A 26793-nucleotide genomic window follows, 5' to 3' on the forward strand; every position below is an offset into this window, starting at 1 on the left:
TGCATTAGTGTAATAACATCATAAGGCAATAATAAAAAAGGTAAATATTTTAAGTATACTCGCCAAGACAAAAATCAAGGCTGTACTCTTCGTCAGTTCATTTTGGTAGTGTAGGATTTCTTCTTAACTCAAGCTAACAGTGTTAAATTTGGAGCAGATTCATCTGTTACTGTGTTTGATAATAGATACTTTTGTCAAAAATACGATGTGTGGATTTAAATTTTGTGCAATAAGATTTTTTACTTTTCCAGTTCAAAATCTTACGTGGAAATAAAAATTGTGTCCCCAAAAATGAAGTCGGCTGAGTGGGAAGAAATACTTCAAATTAAATAATGAACAATGCACAAACAACAGTATCTCTGTAGGAAAGAGGAGTTCAGCAGCCTAAATAAAAAAACTGAGTTCATAATATTTTGATATGCATTTTGTTGCCGCTTTGTTCACTTCATGCTCAAAGTGAGCAAACAGAAGTAGTCACATGGCACTCTGGAAAGCCCGACATCACCAAATATTTCCTTTGTTGTTCAATGTCTCTTTGTAGTGCAGAGAAGAATCAACCTCAACCATTTAAAAGGAAACTCAGATCACAACTCAAAAAAGTTGTTATAAATTATCTCAAAGTAATTATAGTATCACAGTAATCAAAGTGACTGTTCTTTTTCCTCTAATTATAACTTAATTTAATCTACTAGCTGTCATTTTTACAAACTGCAGTTCACATTAAAACATTTGCTGATAACAAAAGCTTTTATTTGAAAACAACACTGCTTTATATCTAGTCAGGCAGCTTGTGCATATCAGAGCATTCTGTGAAGAGAGATATGGAAAAGGGGAGAGGAGGAAAAGCTGAAATATGGCTACAGCTTCTCTGTGCCTTTAATACACTGCAGAATCTCAGGCAGCACTAGAAACAGCAAGTTTCTTCAGATGATCCATAAATACTTGCAAGCTGACATCATCAGTAAGAATGGGTGCTCCAGATTCCTATAAAATAAAAGGAAACAAGGAGAACTGATGATATTCATTGTGGAGAAAAAGCATTCTATGGCACAATACGTTCCATTAAATAAACACTTTAAATAAATTTAGAAAGACCTTAGAAATGTATCATCGCTGAAACCTTCTGGTAAAAAAACAGCAGACTGTACATTTACATAAATTTTCATATGTTTACATAAATTCAGGCACAAACCACAACTACACTCTCTTCCATATTAATGCATACAGCAACGAGCTGCAGTACAGCAAGATATTTACAACAATCATACAGAATTTAGAGTTTTTGACAGCTCCCAAACACTAATTTACATATTTTTAAAGGTAAATAAAACTTCAGCCCCACAATTCCTATATCACTGGAGCAGACAAAAGAGAAACAGAACTGTGCAAGTGATACAATTGACAAATCGGCATCTGCCACTGGAGCTCAGACAAATCAAAATGACAAAAGGAAGAAAAAATCCACTACGGGTCTGCATTGACACTGGGTGAAAGTCAACAAGCTTTCTCCAGGAGAGCTGGGCCAAACCTCTCATACAGCTCAGAGCCACCTCAGAGAAACACCAAGAACAACACATCTGAAGGTCACGCCACCGCAAAATCAGACCACGAAAGATTAAAAATGAAATCAGATCTGTCTGAACTCTTACGAAGTCTTTCAAAACACAGACATGAAAGTCTTAATGAGGATGCTTAGAACTAGTGCTTTTTTTTGAGAACCAGTCAAAACCAGTTGTCCGAGCAGCACGAGTTCTTAGATCACTACAATACACAACATAATACACAGCCGCTCCCAGGGAAGGCCCTTTAAATTGTCTATCATTGGATGTTCTAATTCCAAGCCTGCCAAATGCTAAGCCTGAGCTCTCTTATTTAAGAAGCCACAAGGCAATTAGAAGTAGTTTAATTCTGTGGCAGGATACGATTCGCCACCTTGTACGTTATGCATGGAAGAACAGTACACGATCCTCTAGAAAATACACCACCAAAGGACCTGACAGACCCCTAAGAAAAGAGATCCCCCATGAAGACTACTAGTTGTAACCCAGGGTAATTAATGCCAATGCACAGACTAGTCCTGAAGATGAACACCCTTCCAACGCATGCACAGAGGCAGCTGCTGTCACCACTACTATCACCAAACGCAGCCCTTGGAGACTGGGAACCCTTCACTCTAGTAGGTAAAGGAGGCAGAGTATTTTATTTGCTGGATAATAAAGTGAAAACCAGCAAGGTCACAACACATTAGTCCAAAAAGTACCTGGGAATTGACTTTTCACAGATCACCTTAAGATTTGTTTTCAGTTCAAGCAAAATTTTGAGCAAAGGCATACAATGAGAATTTAAGTTTTAATTAACAGTGATTTACTGACAGCCAGCTGAGCATTTGGTAAGATTTCTACCACTGACCCCCTTCTTTGTTTCATATTGCAAATTCCCTATAGTTACAAAGAAATAAAAAAATTTTTTAAAAAAAGCTGAAAATAAAGCATTCTCAAATAAATGTCACATCCGATAAAATCAGAAAATTTCAACTGCATCGTTGAAGACTGATACAGTGGGGAGTGTGTGCCCTCTACAGGTCAACGTGGACTAATGAATTTTTCTGCACACATACAGAAAACAAAACAAAATGATATTAAACAATCCAGGAAAGTAATGGGGAAAGGAAAAAAAAAAAAAAGGAAAAAACAAGCAGAACCAATTCAGTTACAGAATCACAGAATCATTTAGGCTGGAAATGACCTTTAAGATCATCAAGTACAACCATAAACCTAACACTGCCAACTCCACCACTAAGCCACATCCCTAAGTGCCACATCTACACAGTTTTTTACCCAGTGAAGAGTACACCCATCAAGCCACAAGCAGCCAGTTTTTCAGGGAGAACACTGTGCAGAACTGTGTCAAAGGCTTTACTAAACTCTCGGTAGACAACATCCACAGGCTTTTCCTCATCTACTAAGGGGGTCACCTTGCCACAGAAAAAGATCGGGTCGGTCAGGCACCACCTGACTTTCCTAAACCCATGCTGACTGGGCCTGATCTCCTGGGTACCCTGTACGTGCCATGTGATGGCACTCAAGCTCATTTGCTCCATAACATTTCCTGGTACTAAGGTCAGTCTGACAGGCCTGTAGTTCCCCGGATATTCCTGATGGCCCTTCTTGTAGACGGGCATCATATTTGCTAACCTCCAGTCAACTAGGACCTCCTCTGTGAGCCTGGACAGCTAACAAATGATGGAAGGAAGGTGGCTTGGTGACCACTTCCAATAGTTGCTTCAGTAGCCCCAGGCGGATGTCATCTGGCGCCACAGACTGTTTCTTAAGTGCCACAGCAGATCACTAACCATTTCTTCTTGGATTATGAGGGCTCTATTCTGCTTCCTGTTCCTCTCTTCCAGCTCAGGGGGCTGGCTACCCCAAGAACAACTAGTCTTACTATTAAAGACTAAGGCAAAGGCAGCATTAAGTACCTCAGCCTTCCGCTCATCCTTTGTCAGTATGTTTTCCCCCACATCCAATAAAGGACTGAGATTTTCCTTAGGCCTCCTTTTGCTGCTAATATATTTATAGAAATATTTTTTATTGTCTTTTATGGCAGTAGCCAGGTTAAGTTCTAGCTGGGCTTTGGCCATTCTAACTTTCTCCCTGCGTAACCTCACAACACCCTTGTAGTCCTCAGAACAAAATTTTCAAGTATTTTCACTCTGGACCTCAGTGCTCTTCACTGCCTGAAGCTTCACTATGAGGAATATGCATCTGTGAATTAATGTACCCTTATAAAACTTACCCAACAAAAATCACAGCCATAAAATTGCTACAGAGCCCTCTCACTCATGACTTGAATACTTCAGCAAAATACTCTCAAAGAGTAAAATGTAGCTTCAGCTGTCTGACACCACTGCATTTTCATGAGAAAATGACACCCGCACTAGCATTCACCCACAGCAGTGTTCCTCTTTCCACTACAAAAGCTGAATATGGAATGAGAACATGGAATTGGGATGCTCAAGAATGCAAGCTATTCCAGAAAGTTTAACTTTTGAACCCCTACATAAAGACAAGATTTGAAAAACCAATTCCTGGTCATCTGGGCCACAAAAATTCAAGAAAATATCACTACACTGGAACCAGTGTAATTTTCAGTTCTTGCTTACAACTAACTTCAAAATTTATTTCCCGTATTGCAAAAAGGTCCCTTGGTCTTTATGTGGGCTAAGAGCTCTCATTCCAAGGAATTTGAAGGTATCTGTCTAAAAAAGTAGCTAGACACGAAAGCAGCCTAACAGGAGCTTAAAATAGCAAACCAGGTCATTTCAGTCTGAAGAAAATGAATCTATTTTTCTTAACTCTTGCAATTTTGGTGGCATCAGGCAAAAACATTTCTTTTTCAGTTTCAAAACATAGCATTATTACTTACATGTACACAATGTGCCACTCATTTCTGAAACAGGGAAAAAGAAAACCATGCATACAAGCTTTATCCATAGATTTGTACTTACTTGTCCCCACGCATACATATTGTTATGAGTCTGAGAGGGATTTACTTTTGAAAGCAGGAAACGAGCCTTTAAAAAACAAAAACACAGGCAATAAATTAATCTCTCAAACAGAAGTTTCTTGTCCTCAGAAAAGAAATTATGTAAGCATGAAACATGTCATTCCTCGGAGACAAAAACATGCATAGATACCTCTTCGTAAGAGCGAATAGCACCATCATAAATAAAGCAGCTCCCTGGATTCTAGAGTTATAATGCAGAACTGCTAACACTTCTTCAATGCAGCAGAAAGTACACTTTTCTCTTTTTTCTAAGCACTAGCAAATGTGAGTATCAGTATGACATTAATTAATAAGTTTCAAAAAAATAACACAAACATAATTCTGGTATCTGTCCATAGACCCTGACAGGTACCATCTTTTTTGTACTACACACCTCACAAGGAATCTAGAGTCCAAGTCAGCACTGTAAAAATAGTAATAAATAACAGGTTTCACAAATCAGGCAAAAAGCTACTATTAATTCTTGCTCTGTAAAAGCTTTAAAATTCAAAAATGTTCACTTGCAATTTTCGTATGTTTTAGTGCAGAAATGCATGTTTACCATGAAAAAATTCTCTTGACATTACTAATACATCACTTCCCAGATTACACAATATGTGTTTCACCATACCTGGCTTCCTCCATGCTCTGTATCAATGTATCTGGGCATAGGAAATCTGGAATGGAGAATTTCTTGGGCATCATCTATTGGAGCTTGTAGCAAGTGGTGAAAATTTTCATACTCTGGCATATCTTGGTAACCTGATTTACGCCATTGAGCTATGGTCTAAGGATAGGGGGAAGAAAGAAGTTTAGAACTGATTCACGAGTTTACCTTAAGAGGGTACACAGGGCTTTTCAGAGAACAACATGCCATTTCTGGCCTCCTTTCTATCACTCACCCCTTTATGCACTACAGTATGCAAGTTTAGAATCATAGAATCACCAGGTTGGAAAAGACCTCTTGGATCATCGAGTCCAATTTATTTTTAAAAGCCAAGATGTGCAAGTAACATGCCAGTAGAAGTTGGGGCTTTTTTAAATGCTAACAATTTGTGGCTCATCTGTATTTCCTTTTTTTATCACCCTCTGCATGCTAAATATTTCATTCATGAGGTCGAGGATACTATCAACAATTAATATATCAACAAATAATCTGCATATTGAAGCTAATTCATCTTAAACCTATCAAACAAACAGGACCAAAACATAACGTCCAGTATCTGTGTACAGGCATGTTAGGTTACCAAACTACATACATAAATTAGGAGTCTGGTATCAGCCATGCAGACCACAGGTCGAGCACTGGAGCGCATTAAAACTAGGGCTTGACTTTCATAAAGTAGCACTCCTACTGAGAATGAGAATTTAAGTAAAATATGACAACTCCTACCTCTCCATGATAAATGAGGATCTGGAAAAAGGTATCCATAAGGAGAATGCGATCTGGTAAAATGCTGCTGCTGTCCAGAAGAACAGGCTAAGATTTAAAAATAAATAAAAAATTACCAACTGATGCAGAACCGAGCAATCAGATGCATAACCAGCTCTTTTAATCAGTCACTGAATTTAAGGAATTTTTTCAATCACTAACTAAAGTTCCATATTTGCTTGTTTTCATGTTATACATCTGCAACCCACACAATCTTACTCTGAAGTTATCCAGCCTGATTATGAATATATAACTTCATGAAAGTAATAAAAAATGTATTCAAGAGCTGAAACCTCTTTCATTAGTATGCACTTTTCTAGTCTTCCAAGTGCTTCCATATTTACCTCTACAATGCCAATAATTTTAATGATATTTCAAGATCTAAACACGTAGTAGTTATTCAAGTGTAAGATTTGGGGGTTGGGAGTTGTATGGTTTCTTTTAGTGTTCTCCTTGCGGCTTTATGACTGTGCATATATATATCCACTAATACTGGTTATAGTAAATACTCATGATCTATGAAATCTAATGTTTTAAACTCAATGTTTTAATTCACCTTTTTAAAGGCAGTGGCACTATATTGGCACTATATGATTTAACTGAATGAGTATCATATGATTTAATTGGATCAATCTTATTAAGGATACCAAAAATATTAACTATTCCAAGAATCCAAAGAAAAGATTATTACTTGTTCTACACTGAGGTGTCAGCTCCTGCTTGACAAGGCTTCTCCTTTGCAACACCCATGTCACTACTTATTAATCACACACAGGAGAATGATCTCACATAAGCCACCTCATTAATTTAAACTCCACTTTTAAAAGCCTCTTTTTTAATCCCCATGACACAGTCTAAAAAAATAAAAATTTAAACAAATTTCAGAATTCCAGCCTGACTTGTTCATAGTATGTTCCACACTAAATGAATACTCTTTCTCATGCAATAAATTTTAAAGGAACCAGTGAGGACAACAATCATGTCTCCAAACAGCATCTTTTAACCTACTACTGTGTTACATATAACAATACCTCTGGAGGTCCATTAAAAGAGTAGGCATAAAGAACCGGCTGAACCATGATAAGCGACTGGGTTAGATCTTGACGCATAAAATGATGACGATAGTATGAGCTCTCATCCGGACTGTTGTTAAAAACTTGTAAGAAGGGAGATCTTCTCAAGTGAAACATAAACTGCAAAACAAAAAACACATGCCTGAACTTTCACAAACAAAAAGGAGAGTTACACAAGGAAAGAAATGTTTTCCACAAACTACATGAGACGAATGCCACAACAAAACTGAATTCCAAGTCTTTCAACATTTCAAACTCATATATGCATCTTCGCCAGTTTTTATATACTGTCATGAGAGTAAGACAGATATCAGTATGGATAAACCCACAAAGCAGCTGTGAATTAAGAGAAGTTTAACATTTCTTCTTCTCCAGTACTGATAAATAGTTTTACTGCATATTGCCAAACTCTTTAATTTACCACAAATTTTACTGTTCCTATGAGGCTGTTTTGCTTGAACACACAAGTTAAGTTACAGAATGTGAACAGAAAAAAAGAACATTAACCACAGCAAAGCTGAACTTCATTAGTAAAATGGAAAAGCAAATCTTTTCATTGCTGAATCAATCTCTCCAAAACACTTAATCCTTTGAGACAGTCTGGTAAATAACTCCAATAGAAATAACATGGAAATCTATGAAGAGTCCAAAAACAACCTATCAGGTGCAATCAAAATGGAGGAATTTATCAGGATGCATTATTAGCAAAGGAACTATTCGAATTTAATATAATAAAGCTCAAGTTCACTTCATCAGTGAAGTGTTTCTTTTCAGGTCAGTATTATAAATCACGTAGGAAAGAAACAACAAAGCAAAACTATATATTTTCCTATGTTTTCTGAATTACTTCAATAAAATTGCCCTTAAAAAAAACTTTAAAAAAAATCCCAGTGCCATTATCTGAACTACTAACTCAGATAATATAAAGATTCTATTATAGCAGAAGCAAAAAATACCCACAGTTAGAGGAAGTTTAGCTGTCAGGACAGAGGACAAAAGGCGACACAGCAGCACAAACAGTAGAAGTGATTTGCCTAATGTCACATGCCAGGCAGCAGCTGGGGGCAGGACATCTTTTCATTCTGCTATCCAGTGTCATGCCTTATCTTACCCGGTGCTGCAGTGCCTCTTCCTTCACTAAACATTCTCTCTCTATCCCTTATAGACACACCTTCCTTCCACTTACCTGCGGGTAAAGTGAAAAGGTTTCTGAAAATCTGAAAGAGCTTGGATCATCCTTGTGATATTCTCCGAATTTCTGACACTGAAGTAAAAGAAAAAATTATCTAAATTAAGAAACATACTCGTTCAGTCATGCCATTACTGTAAGCTTGTTTGATTTTAACAGACTTATGATTCAAGGTGCTTACAACTTTGCAAACAAACAGAAACCCAGCAAAAGCACTAAGTTCTTTCCTTAACAAGCAGTGACTTCCTTGCACACAAGGCTTTAATGGTTCTTTTGTTTTTTTTCCTAAAATTGCTAAGCAGAGTTAGATGATAAACAGCCCTAGAAAACATGTTCGAAAATGTATTATTAATAACTATTTACTTACAAATAAGAACAAAAAACCAGAAAGCTTAACTTTTGAAAATAAAGAAATTCCATGTGATCCTTTGACTTCTTTTTTTTCTCTAAAAATATTTCATCTACAACAGCAGAGAAAGCTTTAATTTCTCTCAACTGCTGGCAACTACCAGCTGCTGAGAACTGAGGAAACATTTAAAAACAAACTAAAACCATATCTGTTTTTTCCTTTTAAAACAGAAAATCTTAATTACTTTTACATACGCACTTGTGGAAACAAAGCCTTCAGTTCATTTTTTTGTTTTGTTTTACTTTCGAAGAAACAATCCCTGAACGCTAGTTCTTTAAGAATGATACATCTGTAGATAAGAAACCAATCTGACTCTTTTAATAATAGTCCTTCTCACCAGTCGTATAAGCTGTCTGTCCAGCCACCTAAGCACATCAGGCCCCTCTTCTGTCTCTGCCCTATACACTGCCAATCTGGCCATGAGAATCGCAGCAGCTTCCTGGTCAAAAGATGCAGCAATGTTTTGAATCTGCGTCTGTGCATCTGCCCAGCTGCAAAGGAAAATACAAGTATTTGCATCACAGGGAAAGGAAAGTCGCCCAACCTCAAAATATCCCTTCAAAAATAAGGCAAAGAAAGCAGTGTTAGCAGTTTAACAAACTCACGCTGGACCTTCAAAAATCTGTAAGGTATAAATGAGCAGCCTCTCACTTAAGCATTGCTTAATTAGAATTGTCTCTTATTTGTACAGATGCCATGCAACCAGTGAAATAAAATATAATGCCACTTACAGAACAGTTACTATATTAAAAAATATTAATTATGAAAGGTAAGTTACAGAAATCGCTCTCCATTAAGCTAATCACACATTCCCACACCACCAGTATTTGGGTATAACTTGCTTGTTCTTTTCAATTTATCAGGTGAACTATTAATTTTTCCTTTAATCAATCACCAAGAAGATTTTCCTAATGTAACTAATGTAACTAATGTAACTAATGTAACTAATGTAAATTTAACAAGATGTTTATATCAACAGTAAGGGCAATGCTTTTTTTTTTATTTGATAAACTGAGTCTCCCAACAAATGAACCAATCTCCTTCGGCTTAAAGGAAATGTCATTGGACATTGGAAAAAAGTGATATATAATAATATGCAGGCTTTCTAAAATTGTGAAGTAAATTGCATCAAGGAAGTTGCAGTTAAAGGCTATACATGGAACAGCAGGTATTTACACCTGCCTGAACTGCAGCTAGCACTCTTAAGTTATGAAGTGATCTTTGCCATTCCCTAATCAGCCATTCCCAACTACCTCCTCAGTTTAGGCCACAGAATTTCGCTCAAAGCCTCCTCTTCATCTCAAATGATTTGGGTTACTCCAGGACACTCCCACAACATCATTATACAATCACAGCAACCTCTCAGAGGAGAGACAGCCCGCAGGAGAGGCAATTGTCTCAAAGGTATGACCATGCCTTCAACACCTGTGGCACTGCATATCCCAGAACAATAGGTTGATTACAAAATCTAAAGATTACAAGGCTAATATACAGCCTGCTTTTTTAAAAAAATGATTCAGCACAAGTAAAACATACTTTCTGGCAACTGTGGTCACTCTGATACGTCTCTGTCCACTGGAATGCTGGTACTGAGTCACAAACTGGATTGCACCACGTCCTCCTTGAGGAATTGGAGCATTGTGCTAAGTACAGAAGAAGAAAAATTAAATGGAGGTGAATCTTGAGATTTTACAGTATAATTTAGAAATGTATAAACAAATTACTAGAAAATGACAAAATTCTTCGCAATAGCAGCTTAAGTTACACAAATGCCTTGCATAGTACTTTTATTATGTTGAGTACCTTTACTAAACATGGCTAATAAACCTGGAGATCTTTAAGAGCTGCTAGGAGCTGCCTCCACCAGATACCCCTAAAGTAGCCAACGCTCTCTCCTACCATGTACTCTTACAGAGACAATACTTTCAAAATGGGCTGTGTTACAATTGTTGATTTTATTAGATTCTGTTTGAATATCATGTGATTCACTAGAATTATAGTGCAACAAAACCAATACCACTCAAACATTGATTAACGAATCCCAGAAAGCTCCATTGAAACAAAGACTGGAATCCAGGTGTAAACAGAAATTTCAAACTCTAGTCAGTAGAAATACTGGTTTATACGGTGCTAACAAGGTATGCAATTCCAAAAGAGAAGGACAGTTGAAATCAACTATTACACACCATGACCAGACCAGTTTTAGACTTAACAATAAAATGAGATCAAAATAAATACGCAAAAAGTAAAATGAAAAGTGGCTAAGGTAAGTTCAAATTTCAAACCTTTGCACAGGTTATAAAGGATGAAATATAGCATATTACATATATAGAAACTACAGTCAAGTCATATAGATCCTGAGCTTGAAATATCTGGAAGAAGATAAAGTACTAGAAGGCAGTAGCACATTTGCTTGTCATGTTTTTATCCTCTTTCCTAGTACCTCCCCGTGGAGACAAGAAACCAGGCTATATTCTCCCCAGAGGCATTTCAAGGAAGCCAGTCTTTACTTGCAAATAGCAAGCAATTAAAGCATAAACAAAAATATAACATTATGGAGTAATTACCTTGTAACTAAAACATCACAGAAACACTAAAAGGCCCTTTTAAATATACAGATTACAGTATTTTCATATATCACAACTGAAACGCATTTTATTTAGTAACACTGAAATGAAAAATTTTACTTAGATTATCAACTCCATCCAAAATTCGTAGAGCTCTTTGGTTCTCATTGTCATATTCAAGAAAAAGATTAGCTCATCGTTAACCTGTTAGTGCCCATCTCTAAACTTTGACAACGTAAAATAGCAACATCATTTCTATCCCTGCTACTGTGCTTGAGGGAACCACACTAAAATTAAGGCTCCAGCAGTCACATAAAACAAAAATACAGTGTTTAGTGGATAAGTAGAAAAATATTTATTACCTGGTTGACCACCTCAAAGTACAATGCAAGTGTTGTCGTAGGGTTAAGTCCACAAATCTTCCACTGACAAGTACCTCCTGTTCCAATCTCCTGCAGAAAGGTGGTATAACACTTTTACAAACTAGGAGCATTACTTTTCTTTGTGAAGTACATCTGACCATCATAGGTAATTGTTACTGACTACTCTGTTGTAAGTTTTCTCTCTCTGTCAGCTTCACAGACAAACAGTCTTGGGAAAAATAACTGCAGTGTTGGATGCCAGAAAAATAAAAAACGATATGGTTGCCAAACATTGTAAAGACAAGGAAATGGCATTAGAAAAATGGAAAAAGCAAGTCATAAACAGGAAAAAGTACTAGACTTTCTTTAAACAGTCTGAAGAGAAGCGGTAAGGATCACACCTAAGTGGAATGAGTCTTTTGAGGCGCACCAAGAAAACTTCAAGTAGATGGCTTACACAAGATATAGTACATAGTTGCATTGTGTCTGGTAACTAACAAGGGAGATGTGCTGATAGTGATAGTGATGAATTTCAAGTGACAACTGCTTCCTGTCATCCAAACAACATAAATACTCCATTAAAATAATCACTCATTCATAATGGACCCAGTGAAACCACATTCAAGGAAAATTATACTGGCAATACAGTCACTATGCCACTATGTTAAAAGCATTAAATTTAACATAGTGACATATGTGTCACTATGTTAAGAGCATTAAATAATTGTCTAGTCATGACTTGCAACAAGCTGCGTGCATTTACATTTCAATTGTATGTTTTACCTCAAAAATTTTAATTCAGATAATTTGAATAAAAAGGGTTTTGGACTAGAAATTAATTATTATCTAACTGCAAGGTAGCAGACATCAATTCGCAATTAATTTTTCTACCACCTTCTATGCTTTAAATATATAGCTTAAATAAGGTGATGTATATTTGGTTTGTGTGTTTCTAACTTTTATTGTAATATATACAATTATGCAGGTGACAAAATAAGAAAATCTGTACGAGCCCACTAAGAAAAAGGAAAAACACACACTGATTATATTGAGATTTTTAGTATGCAAAGATGTACAAGGTAAATCTAGATATGAAAAATGCTTGGTTAAAGCAGGCCATTTACAAGCACTTTCATCCTGCAAAGTGGTCTATTATGCAGATTGTTAGGAACAAGAAGTGAGACTTTTCAAATGTAAGACACTTTGGTTTCTTCCAGGAAACCAAATCAAATTTCCACTCAAATGCAAAATTAAACTGTAGTAGTATTATTTGATAAGAAAGTAAGTGATTATTTAAGTGACGTAAATTTAAAGGAGTTATTTCAGGAGCCTGTAATAGCTGGATATTCTAATCGATTAATTAAATGTGCATTTGGTGAAACAGGTATACAAGTGGGAAAATGGGGTCAAGATAAAGACGATGTCCCCATGGTCTTGTGTCCTCTTGTTCTCTCTGTCCTTCAAAACAAAATATTTTCATGGTTCCCTGTTCAGATAAATGGACATAGCTCTGAATTTTAACAATAAAGCATGATAACTCACTTCCTACTTGGTTTCTGCTTTGCCAGCATACAACTTCTTTGTAATAATTTTAGGTACACAAACCTAACCAAGCAAAAAGGGATCTGCAAGATCTAATACAACTTGAGTCTAATCTTGCAGTGAACAGGAGCTTATCAAAAAAAAACTTGTGTGCATTTAATTTAAAATAAGTAAAAAAGTAAATTCTCTCTGTTCCATTTATGGAAAAGTTTCAACCTCCATTCAAATCCAGAAATCCTAAATCCTATTTTTCCATAGTAGTATATTACCTTCATTTTCATCCATTTTAACTTACAGTTTCTGAGACACAAGGTCCTTTAGAGTTGAGAGAGACACAGGGTCCAATCGCTCCCAAAATCTTTACTTCTCTTGAAGTCTTCATATTTAGAAGAAAAACACACATTACTATGCCACATTAAGAAGAACTCAATCTTTTATTTAACCATTAATTAATGAAAATCTAAATGCAAATCAGACTCTGGACACTTTCAGGAAAGGTTACACATCTAATAATGCTTGATACATGGAGAAGAACTTTTCATGTGCTCAGTTGCTGCATTTAATTATTAACATTTTAATACAGTTTATTTGCTGTACCAACTGGTGCATCTGAAACAACAGCATGAACATAAATTAAATAACACCAGCTTTCCTCCATATTTTATAAACCTGAGGGCCTAGAAAGTATACTGGATGTCTATTTTCTAGCAAAGTAATTAAAAGAGTCCCAAGATGAGCCTATACATACCCCACACTGAATTTACACTCTCTACCTCCTAAACATACTTAACTAAAACCTAAATTCAGTTATTTACATTCTTCCAATGTCATTTTGAAGGGATTTGTACATTTGTCTAGAACTGGGGCTCCCTTTTTGCATTTTCCAGATTCTTCCAGTAAAATTCACAAGTATATATACATGGTTCAATTATTTGTCCTGGTGGTAGAAAGTTCAAGAGAACTTTACTGAACAAGGGAAAAACCCCGTATTCTTCTAAAAGGCAGGACTGTTATACTTTGCAAGAAACATCATGGAAGCCCATACCTGAACCTACAGTACGTTCAGCTCTAACTCAGAGTGGAGGAGAAAACCAACACTGTAAAGCACTGTAAAGTGCAAGAGTGATTCTAAAAAGGATGGGAAGAAAAAAAAAAAAAAAAAAAAAAATTTGTTTGTCCTGGACTACGAAGAAAACCTGGACCTAAACCCAAGAAACACTACTGATAACAAATATACATATACACAGCATTGTGAGTTTCTAACAGAGAAAATTTTAGTTCAGTCTCATTTTTAGCTGTCACGGAATGCAGGGAGAGAAGAAATTAATATAATAACTAACTCACATTTACAGAATCACTGTAAAAACTGTAAAAAGATAGCTAGGCAGTAACAGCGATGTCCAAGCCAAACCCAACATTATCTGTTTAGCATGTTCCTAACGATTCCTTAAAGGGCAGAAATTCCACAGTCCGAAGCTATTCTATTCCAGTGTATCACTAACACATTGCATTTTTTATTCTTACCTTTATTTCTAATGTGCCACCAAATCCCATTTTAAATTGTCCCTGCATATCTTTTGTGAACACTCTCTGAAAGGTTTGCTTGAATAAAGATGTATTGAACGAATCTCCCATCACCATGTAACCTCTAGACGACAACAACAAAAAGAACAAGCAAAACCCTCAAGTTAAAACACATTAATTATACAATAATTTAGCACATGAGATTCATATACCTTATATCTACTGAAGGATAAAATGACAGTTAATGGTGAAACATGTTTTTTCCTTCTTAAAATGGACTATCATTAAATTAATATTTTGCTACAATGTTAGGGATTAATTTTGTAAGTGAGCTTCTTGTCCAATTAGCATCTTAAGGTCATTGTAATGATAATAAGTAACAAAATGCTTCACTGGGAAAATATTATACTGGACTTCAGACTACAAATGTCTCACAGTCTTGTCAAGCAAATTCAGCTATCTACTTCTAGTATTCAATATGCCAAACCTATCACTGCACCATTTTATTTTCAGTAATTCACTCATTATTTCAGGCTTAAATCTATGCTCAAGAAACATGATTTGGTTTTATGCTTAGCAATATTCTATGGTTGTAATTACAAAGGTTGCCACTCATCATGAAATATCATATACTGCATTTAGGAAATAGTAATGTGAGCTATTACTGTTATTGATCAAAAAGTATAAATTAAATCATATTACTAAAATATATTAATAGGTCAAACATTACATTCGAAAGAAGTTACAGAAGTTTTCAAGTGGATACTCAAAGACAGAAGACAACAGACACAACAAAACTAGAAATCTCCTTGTATGTAGGGTGTAAGTAAAGAGAAAATAGGAACAGCTGCAAGAGAAATGGCTAGTTTTGCTGGAAGAGCAGGAACAGTGTATGGTAATTTCACAAGAGCAGAGAGAAAGAGCAAAATTACACTGTAGTATATAGAAAAATACAGTTTGAGTTTGATGCAGAAAAGGAATAGGAATCAACTGAACCGGTAAAGTCATAAACTTTAAGATCCTAAGCAGTGGAAACTTCCACGCTAGGGCTATACAAACACACCTCTGAAAAACAGCAACCCAGCAGTGACTAGCACGGTCAAGCTGGCCTGAAACGCAGTGGCATATGTTCATCACAGCCTGCATCTGTATCTCTCCTCGGTATGCCTAGATACGGAGCATGTACTTAGGACCCTCTGTCATATGGAAGTATTGAAGGGCAAATAAGCAGGTCCACTATTCACAGATACACCGGTTATTAAACTAATGATCAAAGATGTTTTGCTAAATTTACCTGAAGTTAGTATTGACACAGCCAACAATAACAAGAAAGAAAAACAAGCTCAGCACAAGAAACCTGTCTGAATACCGAAGTCTAAGCTAAAAATCAAATGGTATGTAAAGCAGGCAGCTATACTAGAAGATGAAATACGAGTGTAGAAAAGACCTTCAGAGAGACTAAGAAGAAGAAAAGACAGCCTTCAAAAATACAGAGGAAGAACTGGCACAATTTATATAATTAATAACCTACTTAACACACAAACAAGAGTCAAAAGTTAACGCAGACGGCAGATCTGCACAAGATGAAGGCTGAGGGACAGTGACAGAAAATAGGGTACTGGTTTCATTAGAAAGACTAGAACTTGCTTAGATCCTGTTGAAATGAACTGAAGGCAAGATAAGCTGGAGGGAATACAAGACCATGTCTGAAATGTAGAACTGGATAGAGGGAGCAGAAAGCAGGAGCAACAAATTTACCTAATAATGACCTAAAACAGTAGTTAAAACTATGAATAACAGAATATAGAAGAAGGGCATAAACAAACCAGAAGGAATAACACAGGGTTTTGTACCATTCTCAAAACCAACAGAAAGAAGGATGCTAGGTGCTTATCTTTACTGAAATCTGTAGCTTACATATACACACACTGAAAAACAGCAACAGTACATAGGACAAATTGCCTATTTTAAAGATATCCGTGTAAAGGTATCCGTGATCATATTAAAAAAAACCCAAAACAACAAAACAAAACAACAAAACAAAAAAGCAAAACCCCTTCTGACTAAATCCACAATTACGGTGACAAATTTGCCACAGGCTGAGGAATTCCAAAATTATGGTACAAATGCAACCATCACATGAAGGGGTTGGGGGGGGGCGGTGTTTGATTGTTTTTTAACGTGACAGAATTTTTTTGGTTCTTTCTGTTAAAATGACTTCTGAAAAAAAGAAAAAACACCACAAACACACACCAGCCTGCACCTTCACACACTACTTAAAAACGAATAGGCACATACCCAGTGTAGTTCGGACAACACTTCATCTCCAGAAGACCAGTCTGATCCAATGCACATGCATATATGTCAATAACATGACCATTTGTTGCAGCTCGATTAGCCAGGGCTTCAAAATGCTAAATTCAAGATGAAAACACAGTTAAAAGTGATTTATGTGAATTCTCCTCATCTCAAAACCTAAGCTCTTATTAAAACCTAAACTCTCAAAATATTTCTAAAATAACATTATCAGACTTTATTCACATAATACTCTAATACCGGCTAAAATAATTTTTGTTCCTGAAGTTAAAATTAAGACTGGAATTTTCAGCATCTCTTGGTTTTTTTCTGAACACTGGAACCTGACTCTCACTAGACAGACCAGGAGCTGCTAGTTAAACCTTGATCTTCCCTTTTTAAACCTTGCATTATGTATTAGATCCAACACACGGAACTGAATTTACCTTTCCGATCTCAAGTGTCTATAACACCAGACGCCTGTGACCGAGCTAATCATTTTAACTCCCATTATAATCGGCTAAGATTAATTCAACATGTTTTGGATGCAGTTCACCTGCTCAAATGCAGGCTTAGGACAAAATGAACTATGCCTAAACTCTACTGCCTAACGCTTCCACAACTATAGTTTTGAGCAGCTGCCTCAGAATCAGACAGCCTTACTCTAGGTCCATCACTTAGTCATGGCAATCTTCTCTGACTTAAACTGGGGAATGCACCAAAGAATTTTAATGTAAAGCTAGACAAAGTCCTAACCCAATATACTGAAATTTCTGAAGAAACTCCTGAATACATACCATTGTTCAGAGACAGGAAAACCAAATCACACAGTTTCCATCTCTTCACACATTTGCTACTACTAACAGTACTGCACAGTACCAGGCATGTAAACGTTCACTTATCGGTAAGATGCCTAAAATACCACTCATGATCACCTCTTACCTTAGTACCCTTTTTAACATATTTAGCATTGTCTTTTTCAATGTCATGCCACGATCTTATAGGTAACTTCAATTCATCCCCGACAACCATGCCAGGTCCTTGTGTAGCTGGTCCTCCAATGAACATCATTATACGTGCACCAGTATTGGGAAAAGTGCACTACAGGGAACAAAAGATAAGTGAAACCATCAACTTTTGCTACAAATTGAACAGAAGTAATAGCTACACAGGTGGTTATCACACTGATCAGATTCTAACAGTAACTGTACTTTTGCCTCCAAAAACTTCAATCCACCGTTAATTCAAAGTCACGATTTTGCTCCACTAAGATCTCTGAACACCTACTCTATGTCTGTAAGGAATGATATCCACCAAAATCATCATACAAATCTAACTAAGCTTTTTCAGTGGTAGCTTTTCTGCTACAAAATGTTCTATTTACATATCAGCACAGCTGTAGTTAAAGGTATTACCTCAAGGAGCCCTACAGCTATAGAAAGAGCCACTCCAGAGGAACGTAGGGGCCGCTTTCCTTGTGGAACAGGCCAAGGATCCCGCTGCAGTTCACCCAATAGATCAGTAAGATTCATATCAATTTTCTGCACTGGTTGCAAAAATCTGTAAACAAATACATGTAATTAGTTTAGATTCAAATTGTTAAAGAAACATTTTTTCAGTTGCTCACTAGCAATATATTAGCAACGTCCAATTCTAGATTCTAACCTGGATTCAAAGCAATGCTTCTGCCTCAGCAAGCTAACGCAGTTTAGTATTACTACATACACAGCACAGTCAGCTTGAGAAGTTCAGCAAAGTGCTTGTAAAACAAAAACTTCCTAACCTAGCGTTATCACCACTCTCCAGAAAGAACTCTATCCAATCAAAAGAACACAGCAGAAGATGACCAATGAATCTCAAGAAAAACCACATTTCACTACTTCAGTGAAAATAAAAAATCAGAAGACACATAAATGTATAAAGAATTTTTCGTGCTCTCCGCTACAGGCTGTCTAGAAACGCACCTACTTATTGGAAGGCAGAGAGTGCAAAATTATCTTTATAATTTCAGGAATTTCTTCTATGTCTTCTATTTCCAAATGAGAGACAGAAGAGAGGAGGGAGGAAGAGTGGGAGACAGAAAAAGGAAGGCAACACTGGATATCCACATACAAGAGGGGCACTAAAGCAGCTATTAACACTTCCCAGCACACCAACCAACCGTAGCATCGTTATTTACATATCTATGATATGTGTATATAACGTTCTCTCAGAACATTTCCAACGTATCATCGAAATTACTATCACCCATTATGTTTTTTCTTCTCAGTACAAACTGCAGGAAAGAAATAAGCTATAACCATTAGTCTCCTAGTAAATTGTGCCTGACTACAGTCTGACTGCCAGTTAATTGTTTTCATTTCCATAAAACAGAAGTTTTCCAGCAAATCAGACTAGTCAAGGTATGTTCTTCAGAAGTTTTAAGCATATTACCTGTTAGAAGGTGGTGGCTGCTGCGCTTGAGGACCCCGACCAACTTGTGAAACAGCTACTTTTGTAAGCCCTAACATTTCCTGTAGTCAAGACATAAAATTTCATGATAAAATTTGTTTACAGACTATCTGAATTTCTTCTTCATCATCATCATCTTGATGATTTCTTTCTGTTTGTTTTTGTGCGTTACCTGCAGCTGTTTTGCAGATAGGTCCTTCGTTCCTCTGAAGACATAACTTTTGGAAATTCCTTCACAGCCAAGCTCATGAACCTGCACCATTCGCCCAAAGGTAATGAGACCTACTAATGCAGTTGGAGGCAGCAGACTAAGCGACATCTGCATGGATTCTTTCAGAGCTTGCAAATCTTCATCTTCCATGCATGTGTCCACAACATAAAGAAATATCAAAGGCATCTGAGGACCACGCTTTAAGAAACACAAATATAATCACGTGACAACCAAATTTGTAGTACGTACAGGATCAAAAAAGAACACAGAAGGTACATTCTGTTAAAGTTTTAATTTTAATCACACCAGCATCCAAGTTCCATCTAACTTACCTCCTCCTCAGTATCTGGGGCTAATGGGAAATGAAACCTCTTACCATAAACTCTGTTAACTAAAGAAGTAGTACTTCTCTACTTAGGAAATGCCTACTACAGAAGAAAAATAAATCCTTTCAGTATGTCATGATAGTTCTGAAGCATGTGCTAATTAAATCTTTTCATATATAATCATCTTTTATTGTTCCACATTAACATAATAGTCACAGAGCTATTTACAATTATAAAATATTCCAACCTGATAACAATCCATGGCATTTCACCTCATAATTTTACTCTAGGGATCACCAGTTCTTTCTGTTGTTTCTAAACTTATTTTGCTGTATGATGTGCAAATATTCACGTTAACTTTTTGCGAACTCTTGTAATGCAAAGTGAGGTTCCATTCAGTCCATATTCTCCTTTTCATAACCCGATTGCCTCACTGAAGTCTTACCATTTCATTACTCAAAAACAGGATTTAGAGATTACAAATATACAGTGGCAAACGTTTGCAATTGCGGGTTGTATGCCTGGTTTTTATTTCTAATCAAGTTAACTCAAATCATAAAGAAGGATGAATGTTAAAATTCAAACAACTGAACTGAATATTTATTAGCTGTTTTCTCTAAACCAGCTGGCCCTAAAACTCGCTTATAATCATTCAATTACAAACTTAAATTCAAATGACTGATGAGAGACAAATCAACAGTCAGCTAAATTTGAACTGAAATCTGTTGAGCAAGCAACAGCAGTAAGCAAACACTCAGCACAAACACAAACAAAATTCCTGGTAAAAAAACAGACCTAACAGAAATACTGCCTTTAGAAGAGATCTCTTTTTTTGCCTATATATTAAAATCAGTTCTATTAGCCACCTTTGTGTTCTTTCAAAAAGACACGTTTTCCATTTCCAATTGATGACACGTATGTTCAATATACTAATAAGGACATGTGGACTCACTGTCATTAAAACCCAGTGAAGAAATAAAATTGACATTCATTCCTTTTGTATATTGCAAGATTATAGATTTTAAAGATTTTATTTAATGACTTTACCTGTACCACATATTCAATGCTGGAGAACTGAGGTAAAAGTTCAGCTGGCTGATTCATTTCAGATATGCCAGCATAGGTAGGAGGAAACTGCAAATAAAACCACAGAAATTAAGTATAAACAAAAGGTTACAACTTCTACAAAAATAAACACAGATTTATGTACTACATTCCTCGGTAACAGATGTTCACTATTGCTGCCATGAAAAAAAATCTCTATACAATCTCTGAAGATGCATCCGCACGCTCTAGCTCTTGCTGCCCATTTCAGTTCACACTACAAGTTGAAAAATGAGGATTTCCATTTTTAGCTTATAAAAAAGATATTCTACATCTTGAATGTTTCATTTTCTTACCTGATTTCTCTGATAACAAAAGTTGCAAGCCCAGAGTTTTGCTCGATAATCCACTTGGCTACAAAAATACAATAAGAAAAGTTTATATAGCACGAACAAAGCTTTTTCCTCCGCTGAGCATAGGATACATTTCTTTTAATTTTTCAAAAACACAACTGACTTTGAAAAAGCTTCCTCCTATTATACTGTCTCCTAAATACTCACATTACAATTTCATAATGAGCATAGTCTTACACAGACATATCAGCCAAACGATTGTCTTTAGAGAGAAAGAATGGATTTCAAAAAATGAAACAAGTAAGAAATTTAAGAATACAAATTCAGCACCTTTACTAGAGATTTCCTGCATGGTTTTAGGCAAACCACTTTAACTCTCCCCGCTTTTGCTTTTTTATTCTCCTTTCTCAGCCTATGCCTATAAGCTGTCACTCTGAATATCCTGAAGTCTGACTCCAGCATCATGAGCCACTATGTCCATTTAATACTGAAACACAATTTTACATCTGCTTTGAAATCGCCTTTTCACCCAAGTAGGGATAAGTCATTCATAAAATGGAGTGAGTTCTACACAATCTTTTAGACCATGTCTAATCTCTCACAATCACTCAATACCTTTCCCGTGCTTACCAAATCCTCCTTAGAAACTGTTCCATTTCTTTTCTATACTTCTGTGATCAGAATGACATATGAAACACTTCCTTTGCTTCCAACCTAAAATTATCTATGACCAGTCCACAAACATTTGTGCTTGTGCTAATATCACCCTTTCGCTCAAACAGCTTTCACCCTCTCTCACACCCACTTCTGATCTATCTCACATTTCAGTTTCTGTTTTGGCAAAACTAAACCAGCTAACCTGCTTTGGTCTGCAAATGAACTATGATCAGTAGTAAATATAGCTTATTTTACTTGGAAATTAAACTGTATCACACCCCAGGATTTAAAAAGACATAGCATAGCAACTTTTTACCCTAGTTATTTTCTACAGGCAAAATGCCGGAGCATACTAACTCACAAGATGCATAGTTCCAGAAAAATAACATACATAATCGTTTAATTATGTACGCTGAAAAGACTAAGTTATGCTTGAAGTATATATATTACATGTGCAAATCTATGTGCAGAAACTTCTAAGAGCTAGAAGTTTGAGCTGTGCACTCATGTGAGGAGTACTTGAACTTCCACACACCAGATCTTCTGTGTAGTTTCACTGGCATTATACTACAGTTTGTTTCTAAGGAAAAATACCAGCATTAATATCTGTGCTACGTTTACCATAAAGGATTCAGAACAGCTCGACATGTGGTCCTGCTGCACAAGACTGGCTCATACTGAATAGGAGGCAAATCTGGCCGTTCTTTCAGAGGCGTGAAGAGGGCAGCCACCGGGACTACCATTCTTGTGGCTTCAAGACGACTTGAAGGCCAAACATTCCAGCTGAATCTAACTCCATCTCTGTCCTCATTCTGCTGGATAAATTCCAGGAAGGTTGTCATGGTCAACTTCTCTGTTTATCACTAAAATAAAAAGATAACCATTAGCAGAATGCTGATGCAAACATTTTTAACCACTAAATACTGAACGCACTTAATGACAGTCACACGTTCAAATATGGTGTTACAATCCATAAACACCAAGTCAGAGTAAAGAATATGCAGCACGCTAACACTATGAAAAAGCACTTGCTTACGAAAACAAGTAACACACACTGCTTTAAGGACTTTCACTAATGCCTTTAGTTATTCATTCTGTTCGTTATTCAAGAATAATTCATTCTTGTAAACTGTTTAATCCTCTAATTTCTTTTAAGAATCAAATAGCAAAAAGTATTTCTCCTGGTTTTATGTCTTCTGCTGCAGAAAACTCTTACAAAAATTACTAACTGTATTTCCACTAACTCTTGATGCAGCGTACATGCAAACATAAAGGGATAATGACACAATGTTCCACAAGAGCACATTTCTACAGCAATGCTAGTAAATAACTTTGTAAGAAATAGTGTCATATTCCACTACTTTACCTATCAAGATGTGCCTTTCAACAACTGCTTAATCACAAGTATACCATTTGGGGCACCAACCTAAAGCGTTCAAGATTTTCAGCTACAATTACGCAGAAGCTGCAACACTGGGGAACACAGATACTTCTGAAAAGCTCAACAGGTATCCGTGAACATCTGGGAAAACCAGCAAGAAGCATACTCACTCCCCTCCAACCCCCACTTAGCTCTACACACACTGTTCCTGAATACCTGTCGCATGCCTCCCAGTACATTTTATAGCACATATAGTACAGATTTTTCCAGCAACTAGGATACCTAAACTCCCACTGCCTAATAATTAAGAATTTACTGTAAAAGTCTACATGAACCACCCAAGAGGAAATCTGGGAAAATACTCCTAGGTCTTAATTTTGACTGTATTAAGTTCATGAACAGCTTTTAGAAACACCAGAATCATCCCGAATTGGACTTAACTCAGGAATTCTCACAAGCATACTAACATTCTTTGTCCTGCCATTACATAAGCTAAGAGAGATTCCTGGAAAACTCTCCATTTGTTAAGAAATGGCTCTCTTTACTAAAATTATAACTTATCTCTTTACTAAATTATCTCTTTACTAAAATTATAATTGCACTTTTAGTTTCTATGACAGTTAAAAAAATTCATTTTTTTAAAATTACAGTTTAACTTAACAGTTACATTCTAATGTTGACTTAAGAAAACAGATTGACAACATCCATAAAACAAGATGAGCCTACATTTCATAGCTAATGAGGAATAATCAACTGTCAGTATATGATGAAAGCTATAAAAAGCAGTCTCAAAATTGTTCCCTTAAAACACAGACAGGCAAACTTAACTCTACAGAGTAGGCTTTTAAAGTTTTCCACAGGTGCTATCATTATCACTTATCTCCACATTGTAATAGGAATACTAGGATAATTAGTCTGCCAACATTTCAAATGGGCACACTGCCTTACAGATAGGAGGAGCAAATCTATGTGTCATGGCAATTGCATCACAGGGAGCCAAAGTACTCCCACCACCAGTCGGTCCCGAATTGCTGCAAGGCCACTGGGCTGAACAAGGCCATCGGGCAAGGGACAAAACTGTGCAAAAGCAAAGGGAAAGAGAATCTGGAAGTACAGCAGGGTCAAAGACAGAAGATAATTCACCTAAGAGAGGAAAGAACAGTCTGGTATTTGAAAAGGATCTAGAATTTAAGAAATTTCTCTCCTAATTAATCAAAATCCATCACTGATTTGTAAAACAGATGAAGGAACTTTAAGCCTGAAAAATGGGGTATTGATACAACAATAAGCATGATGCAACTTATCTCAGCTCTAAGCACAAAATGAATAATCTCTCTTTTAAAATTCCCTGAGAAGACAGAAAATTGCAACTTAAAGGCCATTTCAGCCATTCCATAGGCATTTGCTACAAAGTCCAATACTCCATCTCCATATACTGCAACATGAACTCCTACTTCCTGTACTGGCCTTTAAAGTCTTTTAAACACTTTACTGACATTTGAAATGGTTTTACATGGACATTATTTTACCACTCAGCTCCTCAGAGGGCAGTGTACAAACACCAGTGTACAGTGACTAATAAACTGCACATACGTAACATTAGAGATTTATTGAATCTATTACTTAAATGCTGTTACTTTCCAGTACAGTACCTATTTCTTTAAAGTCCCTTCCAACCCTCTTTAAGGTCCCTTCCAATTCTAACTATACTATGACACTATGACACTATGACACTATGACACTATTTCCTATTCAGAAGGCTGAACCTATAAATGATCAAATTTTCCTCCATCTTTTCTTCCATCTTTTCCTTTCTGCCCAAGAGCAAATAACACATAATTCATCAAATGTGAAACTCATGGTCTAACAAGTTACATTCAGTTTCACGACCATTGTCAGAGCTATACAGGCAGATTTTCTGGGATAGGAGTGGAGATGTATAACATTAGACCAGAACAGCAAATCCTTTGATGTACAAGCTACATACCAAACTCCACACACTTGAATGCCACAAAATGCGTGTTTTCCACCTCAGGAAACCACAGAGAAGCAATTTTCAGAACAGATGAAGCGCAACAGCTCCCACGTTGGGGTGTCACTGCTTTAGCTTTGCTGCAGAACAGAACATCCAGACAAGACCAGCAGCCCTTTCTGGCTTGATTTCTCCCTCCCACCGTTGAGACTGAACCTACCTCACATTCCTGCACAATGGCAAACTCAGGCTGTGTCACACAAAGAATTCACACCTGAATTGCATAGTCACAGGCTAACTATACCTGACTACGAAGGCTCGATTCTCAGGCAAATATAGTAGTATTGCTGCAACTGCTCTGAGTAGATGCAAGAGTACAGTTAGGACTTTCTAACCACCACACACGTCAAACATGTTTGATGCACCATTCAGAGAGCAATCCTGCAGCTGAATAGGATCATTTTGAAAAAATATTACTTTGTAATGACACTGTTTTGAAACTTTCCAGAAGCATCTGTAAATGGTAACTATAGCTCCTTCAAAACAGATTCTTCTAAAAGCTCCTCCTTCATCTCCGCACCCTGAAGCATTTACACACCACACATAAAAGTGTCCCAATGCAGATCACCAAAAAAATATCTGCTAATCCTTAGACACACACACACAAACAAAATCAAAACATTTCTGTCTGCAGCAGCTTAAGAGTTCCAGCACAGAGGGATCAGAGTCCCTCATATGACCCTGTATTTAAATCACACTGAATCACCACCTCCTTTGCTTACAAACCTATTATTTCAGTTAAGAATGCGCTCACAATCTGGTAAAATACAAGAGATTAATAAGAAACCTTCATTTAATTCTTTATGCCAAATTCAGCACTTCGGATGCAAACCTATTCCAGTTAGAAGGAGGAGCTCAAATGCACAAGGAGAATGACTTAGTACTTACCCTAAAGCAACATCAAACGCTCAAGCTGACAACGTAAGAATGTCATTTTCACCGCCCAAACGCAACCCCCTCCCCGAACCCGCTCTCCCTCTCCTTTCCTGAGGACTCCTTTCCACAGCAGCGCACGTTAACGACTCACCTACATTTCCCAGCACCTCCCCAAACACAGGTTTTGTGTACCCGAACCCCCGGCAGCCCCCGAAGGGAAGCGGACACCCACCCCCCCCCCCACACACACACAAACAAACACACACACAGAGCCGCCGCAGCTCGCGCTCACCCAGCGCCGCCGCCGCCGCCGCCTCGCGCTCCCCGCCCGCCGCCCACGCAGCCAACATGGCTGACGGGAGCGTCCCCGCCACGTCAAAGGGCAGCGAGCGCCGCGGCGGGGCGGGATGAGTCCCCCCCCCGTACCCACCCCTGTTCGGCTTCCAGAGCTCTTCTAAGCGTCGTTTGTCACCACCTCCCTCCGAGTCCACGGGAACGAGCCAGACGGGGTTCTGAGAGCCCAG

General features: G+C 37.1%; 1 protein-coding gene across 1 annotated transcript; it reads right to left on the reverse strand.

Annotated features, from left to right (window-relative positions):
* On the reverse strand, positions 1 to 26669 carry SEC23A (SEC23 homolog A, COPII coat complex component). The gene is made up of 20 exons (XM_054068353.1): positions 26562 to 26669; positions 22602 to 22843; positions 21327 to 21384; positions 20974 to 21060; positions 19562 to 19798; positions 19372 to 19451; positions 18354 to 18498; positions 17881 to 18039; positions 16942 to 17057; positions 14644 to 14767; positions 13415 to 13495; positions 11578 to 11667; positions 10185 to 10291; positions 8986 to 9139; positions 8237 to 8314; positions 7009 to 7170; positions 5939 to 6025; positions 5177 to 5332; positions 4508 to 4573; positions 1 to 984 (listed from the first exon to the last, which is right to left on the reverse strand). The coding sequence occupies exons 2-20, from the start codon at positions 22820 to 22822 to the stop codon at positions 895 to 897; spliced, it is 2298 nt and encodes a 765-aa protein (XP_053924328.1). The 5' UTR covers positions 22823 to 22843; positions 26562 to 26669; the 3' UTR covers positions 1 to 894.
* Between the last annotated feature and the right edge of the window lie 124 nt (positions 26670 to 26793).

The sequence above is a fragment of the Cuculus canorus genome, chromosome 5 (assembly GCF_017976375.1).
Source record: "Cuculus canorus isolate bCucCan1 chromosome 5, bCucCan1.pri, whole genome shotgun sequence".
In the NCBI taxonomy this organism is placed as follows: domain Eukaryota; kingdom Metazoa; phylum Chordata; class Aves; order Cuculiformes; family Cuculidae; genus Cuculus; species Cuculus canorus.